At 36.4% G+C, this 15,498-nt stretch overlaps 1 protein-coding gene across 2 annotated transcripts in view; it reads right to left on the reverse strand.

Moving 5' to 3' along the window:
• CWH43 (cell wall biogenesis 43 C-terminal homolog) overlaps positions 1-15,498 on the reverse strand; it is a 38,262-nt gene that overhangs the window by 7,782 nt on the left and 14,982 nt on the right. For both annotated transcript variants that reach the window (XM_064653956.1, XM_064653954.1), the window contains 8 exons: positions 12,819-12,944; positions 10,582-10,661; positions 9,530-9,635; positions 6,656-6,791; positions 5,328-5,477; positions 2,917-3,061; positions 2,274-2,335; positions 1,085-1,240 (listed from right to left, as the gene is read on the reverse strand). In XM_064653956.1, the coding sequence (XP_064510026.1) occupies positions 1,085-1,240; positions 2,274-2,335; positions 2,917-3,061; positions 5,328-5,477; positions 6,656-6,791; positions 9,530-9,635; positions 10,582-10,661; positions 12,819-12,944 (961 nt within the window). The remainder of the gene's footprint in view (positions 1-1,084; positions 1,241-2,273; positions 2,336-2,916; positions 3,062-5,327; positions 5,478-6,655; positions 6,792-9,529; positions 9,636-10,581; positions 10,662-12,818; positions 12,945-15,498) is intronic.

Below are 15,498 nucleotides of genomic sequence, written 5' to 3' on the forward strand. Positions count from 1 at the left end.
GATAGATAGATTTGCAAAAGTAAAATGGAATACGTATTCAAAATTTCAGTGCTAAGTAACATTTAAGAGCAGTGCCATTGTATTTCTAAAGAATTGCAGCTAATTGGAAAAAGTTAAACTTATTCCTACAGGTTATATCTTTCCTGCTTACAAGCAGACATAAAAATAATTAGGACAATACTCTGTGCTGAAATTACCTGAGAAAAATCTAAATGTGAATCCTAACTTTAAGTAATGTGGCAAGATGTGCCTAACTTTAGGCAAGTTTCATCATGTGGAAAAGTCTGAGCAAACTCCCATTTAAACAGGAAGCCAGTGACTGAGTGGGAAATAAAAAGTGAGTAAGCTCAACTGTTAGGTGTATATAAGAAAGTAACATATCCTGTATTATGCCTGTTAGGAGTAGTAAATATGGCATTGCTGGAAATAGATATTGCCACAGAGAAGCAATCTCAAACTTCATGACTCTTCCACTGATATTAATATTAGAGTAAATACTTTCCTCCATATTTCTATTCCTTATGCAATACCAGTGGAAAAATGACAGCATTCTAGAAAAAAAATAACTTTTTTACATAAAACTAGTAATTTTTATTTCTCAACACATGTAACATACTGCCTCAGGCATCCTCTTGAATTTTTGCTCCAGTTATATGGTATATTTTAAAATGTTTATGCAAAGAGTATTTAATGTATATATTGTATTTTGTCTTCCAAGTAACAGTGTATTAAGACCCCAATCCTCTGAAGTCCCAAGAAATATGGGAGATCTTTCATGATCTATAAAATGAGCCACCACACCACTTGGCAAAAATCCCTATCAAGCAATCTCAGAAATTAATTACCGGGGTAAATAAGCGTTACTTTCAATATATGCTACAACACAGCAGATTGATTTTCCCAAGGTGCATGCCAAGTAAATAGAAAAAAAAATGGAATTGCAAACCAGAATTTCTTGCCTCCTAATCTTTTAAATATGGTGCTGATCAGTGCCCCCCAACTCAAGAAAAATTTTGTTTCTAGACCTCTGTTTTACAAGATGTCACATACACCATCACCTTAATTTCTTATGAGATACACTGACCTGGGATTGAAACGGATGTCCTTAGGAACTTGGCTGGGATCAGTGACAATTCTGTCATTGTCAGTATAGCTATCCACATGATGTGGGATTCTAAATTTGGCCATCTGGACTTCTGAATCACTTAAACCAGCATGAGATATGCGGGCATAACCCAACCTATCAAATATGAGAAGAGTTAGTTTGAAGAAAAAACTCAAGGCAATTTCACCACATTCTTAATGCATGTATTTTTTTTTTCCAGGAGTTATTCTTTAACTTACCAGCATAATTTTCCATTTCTGTGAATCTCACCTTCAAAAACTGAAAGTGCTCCATGAACACAATCCTAACATGTCACGAGTATAAAAACTGAAAAAGCCTAAGTGTTTAAGAATAAGTTCTACAGCTAGAAACTTATTTTTAAAATTACAACTTAATATAAGCTTACCAACTTCTTTCATTGAAGAGATTGCAGTATTCAAGAAAGAAACTCAAGCATCAATGGAATGAATAACAAGAAACATTAAGATTGCAAATGGGGGCGGTTTGTTACCCTGTTTTTTTGGTGTGTGTTTTTTTTTTTATTCAATACTGTTAAGATAGCAATCAAGTTTACAGGTTTTATTCCTGTGAACACTGCAGAATTTGCACAGTTTATTCGGAATAAGTTTAATTCCATTCTGGTACATACATCACCAAGAGAATGATTTACAAGCAATTTGGTTTTGAAAGATATGGATCTCATAGGTCCTAAGAGAAAAGTGTTTCATTATAGGCTTACAAAGTTAAAGTTTCCACTAAACCCAGCATAAAGATTGGCTGGATTAGATCAGCATTTTGCTTCAAGAAACCCTACAATCATACTTCAAAATGTCTAGCTTCTGTGTCACATACAAATTAGGGCTTAGCCTTCACATTTTAGAAGCTGCAGAGCCAGAGCTTTGGAAAAATGTAGTTTTACATTACCAAAGCAGACTAGATCTGAAGACATTTTACACAGAAGGATGAAACCTGTAATACTGTCTTTGCAATTGTATTCAGAAATACACCAATTCATCCTGATACAGTGTTTCACATTACTTCATGATTGATCTGTCTATACATAATTGTTTAGGGATATAAGAGTCTTCCACAATCACCTACAAAAGAGTATAAAACTGATTACCATTAAGATATTTAAACCAATTAATAAATATCTACTTTAGCATACCTTATTACTCCACGATACATAATATAGCTACACCATCTGTCACGATCTGTACTGTCAATATCCTAGAAGCGAAAGGGGAAAAAAAGTCAAACAAATAAGGCAAATTTTCCCTTAGATAGGCTTTAAATCAGTAATGGGACCAATGTGTAACCGTGCTAAGAAAAATGTTTTGCCTAAAACACTGTAATAAGGTAGAAAGAAAAAAAAACACTTTTAGACAAATCGCATAACTTTTTGACATCTCCTAATAGAAGACCAAACACAGAGCTCAGTTTTAAAACAAAAGAATCACAGAATTAGAGGCTGAAAGGGTTGTCTGAAGGTCACCTACTCCTAACCCCGTGGTCAATGTAACTTCAAGCAGATTGCTCAGGACCTTACCCAGGTAATTTTTGAATATATCCAAGGATGGAGATTTCACAACTTCACCAGGCCCCTGTTCTAGTGCTTAACTACCCTGACTTTTTTTTTTCTTCTGTTATCTAAATGACATTTCCTTTGTGGCAACTACTGTCCATTGCCTCCTGTTCTTTATTTGAACATGTGCATATTTTCTTCTATGTCTATTTTCAAGTTATCAATTTAAAATATTATGCTATTTCCAATATATTTTATCTCTAAAGATGCATTATTTTTACATTACCTTGACATTTCCATTTTCTATTAATTCAGTATAATCTCTGGATCCAGGAGCTGAAGTGATGTACCCTAGAAACACAACTTGCTTAGAGCTAGTCTTCAATAGGTTTGAAACAGCTATTGCCTGGAGTTTTCTGTCCAAGTCCTCTCTGAAAGAAATGGAAAACACTTTAACACATGTACATTTTAGCTCTGAATCTTTGTGCTATAACATAGCAAGCCACAAATGAATCTGGTACCATTTTTTTGCTCAGTATTAGAGAGAACGAAAGTTTACAGCAAGCCTAGTGATTTAAAGTTATTGTTACATTTGATAAAAGCCACATGATCATGGTAGATGTAATTAGGGTTCTCTTTCTAGCCATTACAAGAACAACATTTTCTATTACTGTTTTGTCTTTAGTACTGATCTCATCACCAGGAAATGTGAATGTACGTGCTTTGGTTATCTCAGGCTTTGTCTCTGCTTGCACTTAAAATTTAACTGTGCACAGTATCATGCATAACAAAGAGCTCACATGCTAACAAAACTTTTATGATGGACAGATCATGGTAAATATAGTCTTAAATTCTGGTTCACGTAATTTATGAAATATGACTTGAGCTACGTCATCCCGTTAACTTTACTTAATTATATTTGGCAGGTATTCTCCATCTCTAATGAAATTTACACAACAGTTACAACATGACCAAAAATGATAGCACAGGTGGAGCCTGGTAAAATACTGCATTGAATCCCATTCCTTGTCCTTGGGTTTGCCATAAAATAACGCAAAGACAGTTCTCTCTGATTCTTCATATTTATAACTTTAAATAGTTGTGTAAATCATGTTATGTTCTATGTTTTGGTAGGCTGGGCTAAATACCATTGAGAAAGGGAGTTAAATACCATTGGAATCCATAAACCCAAGAGAAGACAAGAATTTTAGTGTGGCTATGCTTTATAAACAGTGATATTTCTGACTGAAGCAAATGCATTAGGGAGAAAGAGCACAGAAACAGGAGACAAAAAAACCCCAAACATTTAAATAGAAACCTGACCTAGGTATGTGTGAAATTGCCTGCTCAGCTAGTTGCTCTTTCCAGAATTATACCTCTCCAGAAGATGGGATCTTTTAAATGACACAGGCATGGTTATATTTCCACATTTTAAAAACAGTATTTAAAAACATCCCTAGTTATCCAGTATTCTATAGTCTATGTCATCCTAAGCAGTAGAAGGAAAAAAAAAAGGTTAAAACCAAGCAGTTGTGTGCAACGTTTAATTACAAATTCACTCCCCTCAAAAACACAATCTAATTTGCACTCATTTCCCATATGTCTCCTCACATTTTCTCCTTCATCTTTATCTCGTCTCTCTCTGAGGGGGGAATACAGTGCTACTTTCATCTGCTTTGACAAACTGTTTCTCAGACAGGCAAGTCTAATCACCTGTGTGAGGCATAGAAGGAAATTCCTTTCCAGAGTTCAAATCGGGAGTGATTTCTCACAACTATATTTGTTTAATAAATGGGAAATTTAAAAAAAATGTGTAGGTTTGGAGCACAATTTCTATACTGGGGAAGGAAATGGGATAAGGAGAATTCTTGCTGTTTCCTGAGCAGCTTCTTTGTGTTATTATATTCTGCACTCTATCCATAAATTTGCCTCTCCGTGAATTATAACAAATTTAAAAAAAAATTCCAAATGCTACTACATAACCACAAACACACTAGATATTGCAGCAAATATAGTAGAAAATACAGCTACATGGAGCATTCACAAAACTATCTCTTATTAATATTTGTTACACACAAGTAATCAAAATGTTGTTTTTCAATAACTGAAATATACACCTTATTCTCTTCCATCACATATTTGAGTTATTGGTATAATTTTGCCTTTCCAAATCCAGAGATCAGACTTCATATTGCCACTTGCATACAGTCAGAAGGACACTGATGGGTATTTTTATTGCTGTTTCAACATCATGCTTTCTTGGAAGTTTCAGATTTGTTACTTTTTGTTTTAATAAATATCATTTTTCCATTAACACTATCTATCTGTAACTGCAACTATCTGCACTCATTGTGGAATATAGTAGATCTATTCCATATTCGTAAAGTCAGAAGGATGCTATCCTGCACTGAGATGCATCTCTAGCCCTATGATTTGTTGTGACTTTAGAATGATATCTTTAAATCCCTAATAATTCAGATAGTAGGCTCAGCTGAGTTTTGCATGACACATTTGTCCTGTTTAAAAAGTACTTCAAAATTTTAACCCAGTAGTTATGTCACAGTATTTCCTCAAGTGTGCCTTGCTAGAACCAGTATTACAGCGGCATATTTAGAGGGTACAAAAGAAATCCCAGAAATTCACAAATTACATTACATGACTTTGTAGGATATATGTAACAACAAATAAAATACACACTCTTCGTTTCCAAAGTGGGCGACAACGAAATCAATCAGTTTCCCTGTGAAGTTGACCGTCAGGGAAATGGCAGGTGCAATCTCTCCCTCTGGAGACGGAAGGAGGTGATGGGTTGATTTTACAATTGGATACTTTGATAGCACCATAATCCTAAATGAGAAGAGGTGAAAAGTGACATTTTGTAGTTCACAAGAATCACAGGTGTGAACTAAGCAGATAAATGTGTGCAGAAGACTAACAGTCACTGAACACAAACCATCAGACCAGAATATAAACCATCGCTAGTAGATTTTTCTGAATTTAGGTTTCCCTCTAAAATACTACTTGAGTACATGCCCAAAACTGTATTATCAATTTAATTCCTACACTAAAAAATATTCTGTATATATGAATTCTCACACTGAGCCTTTCACAATCTGTATTTCAGACAAAACAGAATTTTATACTACTAGAAATTCAAACATATTTTATTAGAATTAGAAGCAGAGAGAAATACATCTTCCAAGTACGAGATGTCTCATTTTTCAGCTTCTGTTTAGACATTTTGCATCAGGTTTTTGAAAATATTTCATGAATAAAATTTCAGAGAATTATTTTTCTGCCCCATTCTGCCTCACTTAAATAGATAGACTCTGGAAGAGGAAAGTTACTAAATTCCCCTCACACATGGCAATAATTAAATAGCCATTGCAACATCACTAGAAAGTTCTATCTGCCACAGAGATCTATATATCCCCCTGAAAAAAAAGCCACATCGTAAGCAACTATTTTTCCAGAAGGCAAAGGTATTGAAAGAAATGCAACTGGTAGTTGGTCAAGCACTAAAGTAAAACCAACACAAAAAATCTGGTCAAACAGACGTGTCTTTCTACGCCCATTTCCCACTATAGAGTTCAACCTGGATTTAAGGAATTCAAGATTTCAAATACCTCCAGGTGCAGTTACATTTTCCAACTGCTATCACATGTTTAAGTCCAAAATATAAAGGTCTCATAGCCCAAACCAAAATAATTTGAAAAGGGAATCAGATACAGTACTTAGAATGACAAACGCCCAAATCTGTACAGGATGCCATTCTCTACTTCACCAAAACCAAAGTAGCTTACAGAGGCAGGCACCAAAACCTGATCATGTTTAACAATGAGAAAACTCCATCTGCATTACATTGTAACACTAAGGAATCAAAGCCTGTTCCTAAAAGACAAGCTCCAACAAGCGATTATGGGGATTATTACTCCAACTATTCTTTGCTCACGTTCTAGCACAGTTAGTATTGGGCAGTGTATTTACATCTATTTACTGTCACTGTGCATGTGAAGATGACTCACCCCCAAGTGTGATCTCTTGTGCTTGGACCAAAATCTGTGTAAAATCCTAGTTTTTCTCCTAGCCACATTGTTGGATCGTGGTTTCCAATGAATGGCTTAGATGCATCACTCTCTATAATAGTGATAAAATCTGCTTCTAAAAAAGGAAGGGAAAAAACAAAAATATTTCCAAATTTATAACTGTTACCTATGAATGTGACTAAATGACTACATGATGTTGTAATTTCCCTTTTGATTGCACAAGGGTGGACACAAGTCCTTCAGGAATCAGTCAGGGCAAACTAATGTTCTCAAGAAAGTCATGCCCAAACTTTTGGCCACTGCAGCCCACACAACCCCTGATAAAGGCATACTTAGTGTCTGCTTGACACAGCTCCTCCCTAGTGCACAACCAGAGACACGAGACTGCACAGTAAAGCTGGCCTACGCAGACCTCGTGCATTAGAGATACTGTGAGTACACTGATTAACAGCACAGTAGCGACTCTACTGCTTTCAACGATGAACAAGCACTACACAGCACATCTGCACTTACCTTCATCTAACAAATCCTATTGTGCTCCAAAGGGTCCTGTGCAAGATGGAACTGGCTGTTATTGCCAAAGCAATTAATCAGCCCTAAGTAAGCCAGCATTAGCCCCAAGGCATGGTAACAGAAGGGTTCCCAGCTCCAATTAATTGCTGACCATTGGCAGCCACCTCATTTTCTCATGGCACTGTGGTCCCTCCTTGTTTACATGCAGAAGTGTGGCTTTGTCAAGGGAAAAGGACGGGTTCCCCCATATTTTGACTGCAGGATACAGGAAGAACTATGCAGTCTCTCCAGGAACCTAAAAAATGCATCTAAGACCTGCCCATGCCTGAAGGAAGGTGGGAGTCTGCAAGCTGGCCATAGGATGCCTGAACCATCCAGGCTCAGCTTGAGCAGCAGGTCCGTACGGCTGCAGCAGAAAGTGTTCCCTTCTTGCTGCAATTATGCCCCCCTTGGAGTGTTCTCTTACTCCTGAAGGCAATCGAGTCACCACTTCATCCAAAGCTCTTCTTCAAGGAATTTAGACCACTCCATCCAGCACTGCTCTTGACATAGAAGACTTTTTGCTTCTGAAATGTCTTATTTAGCACTGTGAAAGCAATGCCAGCAGGGAAAATGGTAGCTCAGAGTACTTTTAAGTGGATTCCCAGGTTTTTGCTTCTACATCATTAGCATACATGCTGATCACAGAAACAGTAACTGAAACCATTAAGAAGGGTTGATGTTATGTATCCCTTCAGGGCAGACAGGAGTTCCAGTCACAAAAGCCATTACACATTGCATCTTCACTATGCCAACAGAGAGAAGATGAGCCCAAGGAATGCATACCACCACATCTTTAAAGACAACCCCTATGCTGAAGCAGTTAGCCACTCTTCTATGGGGCTCAAAATCAGGAACTCTTTTTTAGAAAACAAATCTTTTAAGAATTTGAACCTTAACTCTAAATGTATTAATGAATGCATTTTCTGGAAATGTTAACGTAGTATTTTATATAACAATATTCATATAACATAAAACTCCAGAATACTGTTTCTTGCAACCTGGAATTAAGATTTATTAATTTATATTTTGGAATTTGCTGCCTTTTTGACTTAACGGTAGGGTGGGTTTTTTTTTTAGAAGTGATACTTCATTACCTCAAGGAAATGCTCAGTGGACATAACCATATTTTTCTAATATTCGTTAATTTAAACTATGGTCACCAGAAATAAATGCATTCATTATAATTCATAAATAAACATGCAAAGATTAAATAAACACCCAGATAGGAACTATGGAATCACTAATGTACAAGATCACTCCAAATTTCAATTCATTTAATGTCTTGGTTGTTTTCTCACATCACTAGACAGCCTACATAGCTCAGCCCTCTGAACCTTTGGGTTCATGGGACAATGGAGTGAATGATGCTCGAATCAGTCTGTTCACTCTTCATTAACTCCTGGGCATCTGTGCCACAAAATCAAGCCTTGCACAGGAGCATCTGTCAGTGCCTTCCCACTGCTTGGGTCTGTCAAACCTGAGCTGCTCAGGAAAGTCCTGCAGTGCACTCACACCATAGGAGGAGCTGAGAAAACAAATGCTGGAATAGCAGCATTGATACTTCCTAATCTCCTGAGCTGCTTTAAATCTTAAACCCAGTCTACCCTATCTCATGGGTATCACAAAAAAAGGTAACACCTACAAGCACCACTGGCTGACTCCTTTCAATGCACTCTGCAGCAGCACTAATCTTGAGTCCATATTCTTAATTTCCTATAGCTAATTTTCCAACCAAAATCCTGTCCATGGGCAACAGGTTAGACATCCTTCTTTACCATAAAATCATGACAACTAAGCTAAAACTGTTATCTTTCTTGTATACATTGCTCTGGTTCAGTGATGGAAACACTCATTTGTTTCTCCTCTATATATGTTACTTAGAGCATTTTAATTTCAGACACTTTCAGCATTATATAATGCTTCACATCTAAAAAAAACACACAGAGAAGTTACAAAGCATTGTATTTTATCTAAAAGGATATTTATCATTATTTTATTTATTCAAAGAGTTTCTCTATAGACAAGTTACAGCATTATGAGAAGAAAAATCCAAATAACAAACCAAGTGTTTTCTTGAACTAGAAACCTTTTTAAAAACACATTGAACAAGTTATCACCTCTGCAAATGGATTTTTAACAGAAGTGATTGTGTTGGAACAGCTCACCAATTCAGAAGAAAAACACTAAACACAGGTTCTTGTGTTAATGCAAAAATTGACTCAGTCACCCAGCAGGTGTTCTTTCTCTTTAGATGAACCCCCTCAAATACAAATGAAGTGGGGAAAAAAAAATAGTTACCTGTCTGATTAAGCAAATTAGCTGATCCTTCCAAATTAGACCATCCTTCATTGTCATATGCAAATCTAAAAGGCCAGATCATAGCAGAGAAGTCTCGTTTTGGAACCTCAAAAAAATAAATTGAAAAAAGTCAAGTGCAATTTAACTTTTATGTATTATAGCTTTGCAGCCAACAACATCAGATACATGGTGCCATAAAAGACATGCAAGAAGAGAAGTTTTAACCAACACATTTTCCTAATAAAGATGTCAGGATTACAAAAGAGTTAATCTGCTATTAACAAGTGGAGAAGAGTCATCATAATTAAAATGTATTTGCAAATAAATGAACATGAAAGAGATTATGGATTATTTTGTCTTTCTAAGAGTAACTAGCCACTTTGTCCACACTATAAGAACCACAAACCTGAACTAATTCTAAAAAGAAAGCCAATTGTATATGTTTGCATGCATGTGTGAATCTAACACTAAACTTTGCAAGCCTTAAGCATCTTGTTACAATCATCGCAACACATAAATTTTTGCCAGGTAGAAAACTGGAATCTTATGATTTTTATCCAATTTCCATAACTACTCTAATCCAGATCAACCAACTTTTCAGAGAGCTTAGATTCAGAGTTATGCATATAAATATAGAAGCACAGAATTCCTTCATCTGGAAGGCACCTCAGAATGTTATCTGCTCAAACTTCCCTGACATGAGATCAGGCTGCTAACAGCATTGTCAAATCAAATTTGAATACAACTAAAATAAATAAATTTATAAAAGTAACATTCAAATTTAACATATGAGGCAAGAATCTCTCATTTTTTCAGAATATTCTTTTCCTTTGCAGCAGCACCTTAAATATCCAAAGACCCAAGCATTTCCCATGTTCAATTCAATTTACAAATTAAATTTTTGCATTTTCATTTTTGTGTTAGTTTTTCTGATTACTTGGATACTGGTACAAAGACTTCTTCAGCACCGATTAAGGCACCTGAAGTATCACATGCTGTATATATTTTACTGTATATTTGAAAGTTCCCATTTTTGCAAACATACTACTCACCCCTTGGCCCAGTTTCTTCTGGTAAGTTTTATAACGTAAACCCAGTCCAAGCAAACCAACACCAACAAACAGCCACAAGACTTGAAATAGAAAAATACAAAAATTATGTTTTTAAAGCAAGAAAAAATAACATTATTGTAGTTAGAACAGGGCACACTGTTACTCTAAGGTGCGCTATTTATAAGATGAGAAATGTGTACGTTTAAATTTCAACATATGCCAGGGATAACACCAGTCCAAGGTAGTGTACTTAAGAGTATCTAAATGCATCCAGAATATCTGTATGTGTGCAAATACACTTACATTCTCCAAAACACAACATGCTGAACAGATAAAATATACCAAAACTCTTTGAAATACTTATGTAAAAATTGTGTCTGCTGAAGAATTTGCTACAGAAGATGAGTAAGAGGATCATGTAAACCTTTCAGTGTTTTCCTCTCTGTGTTGCAGGTATGCATTTGTAGTACACAATTTTTATTTTGGATTAATACAATGCATGGAATAAAATTTAGTTTACTTTGCAAGCCTTTATATGTCAAAAACGTGATTCCTGCCAGACTTCCAGAGTGATCGTTTGTTTGACATGTTCCTGGAAAGGCACTTTGTCTTCACAGAAAGCATATTCAGAGTTTTCCCACTGCTCCAGTAGCCTTCCAAATAAATACAGTGGACACTTAAGAGCTCTCAGCATTTGGCACATTCTAATTTGATGATCAAAGCCCTTCTCAGTTATTTCATTTCTGCAATGACATATGCTCTCTACAATGACTTCAGTAACTCCTGTGTATTCTTTCATATCTTTAAGCACTTATGAAATTACTGTAATGCAAGTTTTCTGGAACAATTTTGTGTAAAATTTAAATAAATATGATAATGGATTATGTCAGAAGAAAGGACATGCTGTTTAAATTAGCACATGTCAAGTAATTTCATACTCTGCAAGACGCAAAGGTGCTTAAAGGGGAAGCTGAGAAAAAATACAAGTCTGGGCACGATGAGGAAGTACAAGAGGTGTTGTCGCAACGTCACCAGATTAGCTGAACAAGGGCTGTACTTTGTGACAAGGAGTATTTTGAAATATTCACTCACTTTTGTGAGATGTTTCTGAGCAGCAATATTCAAACCACTTGAAGTGGTGCTCACATTGCCTCTGACACACAAACTCTCACGGGCCATATTCTTCTGGCCCCTGAGTATAAAGGGTAAAGTCCTCCATAAACATTCCAGAAACATCCCTGAAAAGTTGTTAAGTGCTATTGTTTCTGCTTTCTAAATGCAGCAAAATGTACACAAATGGCAAGTGATTTGATACAAATCACAGAAGATGTGGAATTTGAACCTTCATCATTCTGATCTCTGTAGGGTTAGCATGCCCTAATATTTAGCAATTTTTTTCCTTTACCAAACTTCACAATATTGACACATGTTTTTCCTTAGAAAAAACAAGCTAACAATGAAAACAAAAGCATCATTTATACGAATCCCTGAGGTTTAAAAGCCAAAAAGTAGTAAAACCTTGAACATTTGATTTTTGTTTCTCTTCAAAACCCAAGGAAAAAAAACATATATACAATCTGGAAAGCTGGGATCCCCAGGCATAGTTCACAGGCAAATGATGACACGGATTTCCTGAGCATAGGCTTGGTCTTAACACGAAGCAAAGCATCAAGATTGTATTGTGATGTCAGCCTCAACAGGCTTTGCAGGACTGCCTCCTCACACAAGGAGGGGTGTCACATTACAGAGCAGCTCTTGGGCCAGCCAAGTCCCCTCACACTGCCAGCCAGCTCACACAGCCTTAGGAAGGCTGTCTCACTGAACTGCTTCAAAAACGACATAAAAAATGGGCCAAGAAATTATTCCTATCTTTTGTGTACTCCTTGTAAATCTCAAGATCCAGAGAGGCCTCTTCCTCAACCTCTAAAATAAAAGCACAAATGCTGCTGAGTCCAACCCATTTACGCATTTTGGTTTTTGCCTGGTTTTTGGTCTCTATTTAACACACTCCATCAGGAATAGCTTCTGTCAGTTGTTATCACAGTGAGTCAGCTCCTCCGGTAGAATATGTCATCCTTAAACTGGAACCAGGGCAATACCAACTACAAGTCTGTCTCTAAAACTAGCAAAAAACCCACATTTCTAAAACATCTGAGCAAAAAGCTCCACAGTGTTACTCTTTTCCCTCAGACAATATCCCTACAGTCAGGAAAAAAAGGAAGTAAATTTATACTTACATAGTTTAATATAGTTTTTAGTCTTTTTGAATAGTGGCTTTTGATGGCTTTTCACTTCAAAGGTAGAGCTAAGGTCTTTCTTGGGTCCTGTTAGAAAATCTAGCCCAATACATAACATGATAAAACCTACAAAAATATAAGTAATCAGTTTTTTCATAGAGCCTTAATACATTAAACATTGCTCATAAACACAACACTTATAAACTTCCAGCTTACGAGACAACAACCTTATGGCTCCAACAACAAAGATGATTCAAAGCACAAATGCAGATAACTGCCATACCTAATGTAGCAATGCAGGACATATAAGATTATTGACAGCACTCTCAAGCAAAGACTGATTTGCAGTATAGTTCCAGGGTATTATGTAAAAAGGCTAGCACAAGTTAGATAAATCATGCTAAAATCCTTCCAGGCCCTGTTGATGGATACAACTCCCAGCTCAGTCCACTGTTTTCAAAGTTTACTGAAATCAACCTGGACAAGAGCAATTAAGTTACACCCACATATTACATAACCTTAAAATAGCAGCTTTATGAAAAAATACATTGTTGATTGTAGATATGTTTTATCTACAAATTAACTGCTCTGTCACCAAGATAAAAGTAACACATTTTTTGTATAAGAACTACAAAAGCAATTGCTCATCGATTTGTACTAAAACAGCGTAAGCAGATTGCAGCAGTTGGAAGGCCAATTTAACATGGCAGCAACTTGTATTCTTGCACTCCAGGGCCAACAGAACCAGCTCTGCATTTTAGGAATAGACAACTAAACACACATGTAGATACATTTTAAAAACTAATAAACAACTTCATGCACTAACTGTTGCACTGCATTGGAAAGGTATCTTTTCAATCTTTTCAGACTGCTAGTACAAGGTCTTTTCCCATTCCTTATGAGATAAAGAATCCAATTACCTCAAAGAAAACATGGGAGGATAATGAATTGGGTAAGAGCTCTGCTGGAGAAGATATATGTCCTTAATATCTTTGGGGCACAGTTAATTGACTATAGAAGCAATGTTTTACTTCAGAGTTATAGCTGATGATGAAATTACTATTACTCAGTATTTTTTTATTGCCCTTACTTGTTACATTAGTTGTAGTGAAAGTTTGCAAACCAAGCTAGGTCTAGAGCAATGATGAAGGGGACATAAAACCTTCCTCAAAGGGAGACTGATTCACAGCCATTAAAGGAATCTGACCTTCAGCATTATATCACATCACAGTAAAGCAGCACAGAAATTTTGAATATAATGATCTTACTTCCATTGTCAGTTTTCCTGGTGCAGCTCCCTACCCAAACTGCAGCAAGAGAAAGGCAGGATATTGGACAGGAGGAGAAAGCAAGAAATAGCAATTGCACCTGAAAGAAACCAGAAGAAAACAAGCAGTTCGCCAGAAAGCCAAACTGTAAGGGTAGAAGCACAGCAACAAATATGTAGTCTCATGGTATAGTTTACAAATCTGTGCTAAGCAATGGAATGGCCTTAAAAAGACTGGATTCTCAGATGGAATTTAAACTCACGTAGTGTCATCAGCTGAGACGGGTTTAGTTCGCAGATTTCATTTTACCAAAGAGAAAGTTAAGGCCATCTCTGTGTTACTACCTTGTGATCATGCCATGTAAATTAATCACAACTGTATTTCAAAGGAAGCAACAGAGAGGGATTTTATATAAAAGCTTTCCTTTGTCACAGCATTACTCAAGAAAGCATTTGACACTCCTCTACCACGTGCTTCTTTCATATAACTTCAAAGAATAAGATTTAATTAACTAAGATATTGTTTCTACAGACCCCCTAGAGGGCTTTGAGAACAAAGAAAATAACGCAATAATGGAATGGAACTCTCCTCAAAACATAACAAACTGAAATCTCTCATGCCATTGATGTAATGTAAGAAATGCTTATAGAGAGTAAGGAACTGGAGTGACAGAAAGTGGTTGCAAAAATAGTTATGAAATCTAAAACCAGTGGAGCAACAAGTCAAGCATAGCATTCATTAATCATTTCCAAACAAAATACAGGCTCATACATCACATTTTAAAATGTGCCACACAATTAGCTCAAGACAATGTTTGACATTGTTTAAATATAGTTAGTGAAATATGTTATTGAAACACTTTAGTACCTATTGAGAAAATAATTCTGGAGACAAAACCAGGAAGGGTTGGTTTCATTTTCATCTCTCCACCCTCAACAAGTGATCATTTGGCTAAAGCCTTTATATTTGCTCAACTCGATTGTTCCTCATTTGCAAGTACCTGACAATTTTTTTTCTTCCTCTCCTGTTTGCATGTTTCTGACACTGCAGGCTCAATTACAATCCTTCAAACATGCTGGTGTGTCCACAAAACGTAAGGTAGAGCCACACAGAAAAGAATCTCAGGTCTCAAATGTAGATTAGCTAGATCAGCAGGATGATACACTTTGCTCTTCAGACTAGGACTTCATAATGCACTGAATTATGTCACGGTCCCAGTAACTACGTTGTTACCTGAGGTACCATACTGCTACTTTGGGTAGCTAGAATACAGGTGCATTCACAACCTGGATTGCAGCCAGGTTTTTAGGGTGACCTATCAACAGATCTCTTCCTCAGTTGCTTACTGAGTTATCAGACATTTTTTCACTTCATCATTTTCCCCCAGCTGAATTCCATTTTTTGTCCACATT

This window comes from Pseudopipra pipra, chromosome 4 (genome assembly GCF_036250125.1).
Source record: "Pseudopipra pipra isolate bDixPip1 chromosome 4, bDixPip1.hap1, whole genome shotgun sequence".
NCBI classification, from domain to species: Eukaryota; Metazoa; Chordata; class Aves; order Passeriformes; family Pipridae; genus Pseudopipra; species Pseudopipra pipra.